The 5,972-nt window shown below is 42.7% G+C and overlaps 1 protein-coding gene across 1 annotated transcript; it reads left to right on the forward strand.

The window, feature by feature from the left end:
* Positions 1–2,141: 2,141 nt before the first annotated feature.
* Positions 2,142–5,357, forward strand: LOC109752022 (metal transporter Nramp1). The gene is made up of 11 exons (XM_020310887.4): positions 2,142–2,273; positions 2,694–2,881; positions 2,974–3,014; positions 3,118–3,196; positions 3,297–3,401; positions 3,493–3,602; positions 3,699–3,880; positions 3,986–4,229; positions 4,327–4,563; positions 4,665–4,760; positions 4,872–5,357. Exons 2-11 carry the CDS (start codon positions 2,701–2,703, stop codon positions 5,172–5,174), a joined length of 1,578 nt encoding a protein of 525 aa, XP_020166476.1. The 5' UTR covers positions 2,142–2,273; positions 2,694–2,700; the 3' UTR covers positions 5,175–5,357.
* The last annotated feature ends 615 nt before the right edge of the window (positions 5,358–5,972 follow it).

Consider the following 5,972-nt stretch of genomic DNA (forward strand, 5'->3'; position numbering starts at 1 on the left):
TGAATTGGTGAGCAAAATTTGAAAATGGGGACAAAGTTTTAGATTCAGAACAAAAATTTTAAACTGAGAACAATTGGAAAATCCTGAATAAATTATGGAAATGTGAACATTTTTATTTAGGTGAACAAAATATTGAAACCAAAACATTTTTTTCTAAACCTTCAACATTTTTCGAAAACGCGCACATTTTTTAATTGTCTACAAAATTTAAAAACAGAAACAACTTTCAAAATATTTGAACATATTTGAAAGCAAGATTTTTTTTGAAATTTGTGAACAATTTTTGTAAACAGAAACATTTTTTTGAAATCCTGAACAATTTTGAAAAATGAGAACATTTCTTGAAATGCCCAGATTAGTTTTTGAAAATGCGATGAATTTATGAACAATTTTTGAAAACATGACTATTTTTAAAACATTTAACATTTTTAAAAGGACGAACATTCTTTAAGTTTCTGAACAATTTTTGAAACATGAACTTATTAAAAAATAAGAATATACTTGAAAAGTAAAGAAGAACCAGAAAAGGAAAAGCAAAGATAAAAGCATGTTCTTATTTCAAAACAAAATTTAAAAAGGTGAATTTTCGATCTTTTTTGTGAACATGAACATTTTTCGAATTTGTGCACAAAATTTTAAAATAATGAACGTATTTTGAATTTTTAGAACAAATTTTGAAATGGAGAAGAGTTCCAAACATCCCAAAGCAATTTGAAACGCGAACAATTTTGGAATATGTGATATATTTCTTGAAAACTAGAACACTTTTTGAAATTTGTGAACAATTTTTTCAAAACAAAAATATTTTTTGAAATGCCGAACAATTTTGAAAAAATGAGAACATTTCTTGAAATGCCTGGATTAGTTTATGAAAATATGAACATATTTGAATTTCTGAACAATCTTTGAAAACACGACTATTTTTAGAAAGAATTAACATTTTTTTAGTTTCTGAACAATTTTCGAAACATGAACTTTAGAAAAAATAAGAATATACTTGAAAAGTAAAAAAGAAATATAAAAGGAAAAGAATAGATAGAAGCATGTTCTTGTGTTTGAAAGGTGAGTTTTCAAACTTTTTTGTAAATAGGAACATTTTTTGAATTTGTGAACAATATTTTAGAATAAAGAACATATTTTGAATTTTTAGAACAAATTTTGAAATGAAGAACAATTATGAAAATCCCAAACAAATTTGAAATGTAAACTTTTTTGAATATGTGAACAAAAAATTTAAAAACGAGAACCCTTTTTAATTTGTGAACAAGTTTTGAAAACATGAATATTTTTTGAAATCCCGGTCATTATGTGAAAAGTTCTGACAAATTTGTTCAAGAATATTCTGAACAATTTTTAAAAAACACTCCGAACAAGTTTTGAAAATAGGAACATTTTTTAAAATTCCTGAACCGTTCTTTAAAATTGCAAAACGTTTTTTTAATTTATGTTTTTTAAAACAAGAACATTTTTAAAAATATTGAACGTTTTTTAAAAGCACGAACATTTTTTTAAGTTCCCAAACTATTTTCAAAACTTGAACTCTTAAAACAAAGAAAAATTAACTTGAAAAGAAAAAAAAGTAGAAAGAAAAAAATAAGAAAAAATAGAAAAAGAAAGTAAAAATAATAGAAAGACGAAAAAACTAAAAAAACAGAAAAACCTGTTAAGGAACCTTCTAGAAAGTTCCCAAAACCAGAAAAACCGGCTGGGAAACTCTAGAAGGATCCCAAAACGGGAAATGCTTCAACACGTTAATGGGCGGGCCCAGGTAATTGCTACATCGCTCGAAGGGTCGACATTTTGAGGCAGCATGCGTCCAATAGGAAATTCCGTGACAAAAGGACACGTCATACTGTGAAAAAAAGGACACCGTGCCATTTTCATGCAACGCATGCACCTGGCCCGATCGAACGCCTGCGACGAGACGCCCGTATATCACGGCACGCGGCCACCAGCGTGTTCTCGCGTGCGCGTGGCATTGCCTTCGACATGTCATCGTCTCACGGTACCCGAGGCGCGTGCCGCCCACGCGCCGGCCATGGGCGCGCCCGCGGCGGCGCGAGCCCGGGGTATCCGCCCCAGTCTCCCACAAAACCGTTGCGCGGCGACTCTACGGCGGCGCCTAGCGACATGCTATATAAGTCGCAGTCGCGGCGAACCAGCGATCCATCGACGAGTTGGATCTCAGGTGTTTCCAAACAGACTACCATCGATCGAGCAAGCACCACAAGAAGACCTCGCGCCCTCCACTGCCCCACCTCCACCGGCCATTGGTGAGTCTTGTTCCTTAGATCGGAGTTCCATGGGTTTCTCCTCCGGCCAGTGCCCTCGCTCGCTTATTCCTGACCTTTTAACGCGTCACGCGGCCGGCCGGAGTATAGGGCGTCAATCGTCGATACTTCTCCGGCCTCGTGCACTTGCCTCTCTATTCGCGCGCTGCCCTGTTCCTGTTCGTCGCCAAGCACCGCCGCCTCTATCAGTGGCGCCGCGCATTGCCGTCCACTAGCTCAGATTTCACTGCTTTGGCTCGATGCGCCGCCACCGCCGTCGACCCTAGCGAGCTCCCTAGCCCCCGGCTGTTCGTGCGTAGATTTCCTTTTCGTAAATCAAGTCCTACCTTTCTGTATCATCGAGATTTGATCTACAACGATTTTGAAGCAATTCTTTTAATCCAATGCAATGCAATTTTGCAGCTAGAAAATGGAACATAACAGGGAGACACGGGCGGTCTCCGGCAAGGAAGAAGTCGACATCGAGGCCGTCGCGGGCCTGAGAGGAGATGGTTCTGGTGTCAACTCGCAGGATCCTGCATGGAAACGGTTCCTGCGCCACATTGGACCAGGCTTCATGGTCTCCTTGGCCTACCTCGATCCTGGAAACTGTAATCCTCTCTTCTCCATAAATCTCTCTCAGTCACAACACACATAGTACGATTCCAGTACATATCTGCTCACACGTTCCAAACTGAAACAGTGGAAACTGATCTCCAAGCCGGCGCCAACCACAGATACGAGGTACGTGTTGAGCATTTGTTCGTTCTGCATTGCACTTTGCTCGCCGGTCAGTCACCGTGGAAAATAATTATTTTGCTTCCTTCCGTGTTTCGATCGCATGCAGCTCCTTTGGGTGATTCTAATCGGCCTCGTCTTCGCGCTAATTATACAGTCGCTGTCAGCTAATCTTGGCGTGGTGACAGGTAAGTAAGAGGCATGTATAGTATACGCGACACCCATTTTGTCATGCACATGATACACCAAACTAATTAGATTTGTGTCGATGGACATCAACTAAAACAGGGAGACACCTCGCCGAGCTGTGCAAGTCAGAGTATCCAGTATGGGTCAAGATCTGCTTATGGTTACTTGCAGAGGTGGCTGTGATTGCTGCAGATATCCCAGAAGGTTTGAACCGCTGCATTTTATATACTCCAAAGTAGAAAACAACAAAAACAAATCTGCGTTTAACTCTGATGTTTATATTTGTGATTTGCAGTGATAGGAACGGCATTCGCTTTCAACCTCTTGTTCAATATCCCGGTATGGATCGGGGTTCTCATTGCTGGCTCTAGCACGCTGCTTCTTCTTGGCCTTCAAAGATATGGGGTAACTAGCTACGGTCATCCCCTAACTGAAATGAATCGATTTTCTAGACGCACGTAGCAATGAGCCCGATGGCATGTTGTTCTTATGTGTAACCAGGTACGGAAGCTGGAGTTTTTGGTTGCGCTGCTGGTGTTCGTCATGGCAGCATGTTTCTTCGTGGAGATGAGCATCGTGAAGCCTCCGGCAAAGGAGGTGATGAAGGGGCTATTCATCCCCAGGCTCAATGGGTCCAGTGCCACCGCCGACGCCATTGCGCTCCTTGGGGCTCTTGTAATGCCGTAAGTCTTACAGAATTTAACTGCCATTTGCCATACCTGTTTTTCTTTTGTTGGCTGTTGCATTTTACATGTGAACATTAATTCACGGTAATGAATCTATTCCAGGCACAACCTATTCCTGCACTCTGCCCTGGTGCTGTCAAGGGACACGCCGGCATCAGTAAGAGGAATGAACGATGCTTGCAGGTTCTTCCTCTTCGAGAGCGGCATTGCGCTGTTCGTGGCTCTTCTCGTCAACATCGCAATCATCTCTGTCTCTGGGACTGTCTGTAACGCGGGCAACCTCTCGCCGGAGGACGCCGCAAAGTGTGGTGACCTCACACTGGACTCGTCTTCCTTCCTACTTAAGGTTTGCGAAATGTGTTGACCACTGACTTCGGTTTGTGAACTGTACATGATCGATGGTGGTTTATGGAAGATTGATTATTATTGTTGTTGTGTTCTAGAACGTGCTGGGCAGGTCGAGCGCGATCGTGTACGGTGTGGCGCTCCTGGCCTCTGGGCAGAGCTCGAGTATCACTGGCACCTATGCGGGGCAATATATCATGCAGGGGTTCCTGGACATCAAGATGAAGAAGTGGGTGCGGAACCTGATGACCCGCAGCATCGCCATCGTCCCCAGCTTGGTTGTCTCCATTATCGGAGGCTCCAGTGGCGCCGGTCGTCTCATTATCATTGCATCGGTAGGTACACTGTTTTCACCACAGCACAGAATCGCTAAACATCCTGAATACTGCATGATGCATGACATATATTGGCCTTGGGTTATTGTTCATGCAAGCAGATGATACTGTCATTTGAGCTACCGTTCGCTCTCATCCCGCTTCTCAAGTTCAGCAGCAGCAGGAACAAGATGGGCCAGTGCAACAACTCAATCTATGTAAGGAAGCACACGCACTACCGATCGATAAATTTCATTAATTGTTTATATTTTTGGCTGTGGAAGTGTGGAATTTGTTGGCTGAATCCATCCATGTACCTATGTACACAGATTGTAGGGTTCTCATGGACGCTAGGATTCATCATCATCGGGATAAACGTCTACTTCCTCAGCTCGAAATTGATTGGCTGGATCCTCCACAACTCGCTGCCGACCTACGCAAACGTCCTCGTCGGCGTCACCTTGTTCCCGCTGATGCTGCTCTACGTCGCTGCTGTCGTCTACCTCACCTTCAGGAAGGACACAGTCAAGTTCATGTCTCGCCGCGAGCTGCAGGACATTGACGACACTGAGAAAGCGAAGGTTGCCAACGAGGGTGGCAGCGAGGAAGACAGAGTTGTACAATCAAACTGATGCTTGTTTACCCGCCCTCATTAATCCTAGATAGAAATATTTTGTTAGCTAGGCATATTGATTGAATTGATAGTTTTTGTAGATCGTGTTAGTGTGGTCTTCTGCTAATGATAAATAGGCTCTGCATGTGTGCACGGCTTTGCAGAAATGGTTGTGGTGATGTATTTTTTTTTCTCTTCTCCCAATTTCTTTTCATTTTTTGACTGCAAACTGCACGAGCTCAGCTTTTTCAATTAAGAAGGGGGGAAAAACGCACAATGGGCCGAGAAATACAGCTTACAGAGGAAAAACACGGTCACAGAAAAGACAGGAGGGAGACACAAACTATGAACATTTACTAACAATTACTCCCGAAAAGCCTCCCTCTAGAGGCGAAGATCATCACAAACCAGCTCGTAAACTGCATCTCTTTGCAGCCAAACGTGCCATGCAATTCATGAGGCAACCGAGCCCAAATCTTTTCGCCCCTCTTTTGGCAAATTAATCGTTGTCGTGGTTGTTCCGACGATGCTCAGGTATAAGAGGGTCTGAATAAGCCCCATACATGCTTAGAGAAGGAGCAGTCCAGGATGATGTGCACATCAGTCTCCGGTTCTTGGTCACATAAACAACAGAGAGGATTGTTCGGCCATCCTCTCTTTTGTAACCTGTCCGCTGTCCAAATTCAACCAGAGAAAGAATTTCACCTTGCCTTTGGCCTTGACCTTCTAAGCAAGGTTTAGCTGTGGCATAGGGATGTGACTAATGAATTGCACATCATAAGCAGCCTTGGCCGAATATGTGGGTTGAGCAGAGAGC

Source organism: Aegilops tauschii, chromosome 7 (assembly GCF_002575655.3).
Source record: "Aegilops tauschii subsp. strangulata cultivar AL8/78 chromosome 7, Aet v6.0, whole genome shotgun sequence".
Taxonomy (NCBI): Eukaryota; Viridiplantae; Streptophyta; class Magnoliopsida; order Poales; family Poaceae; genus Aegilops; species Aegilops tauschii.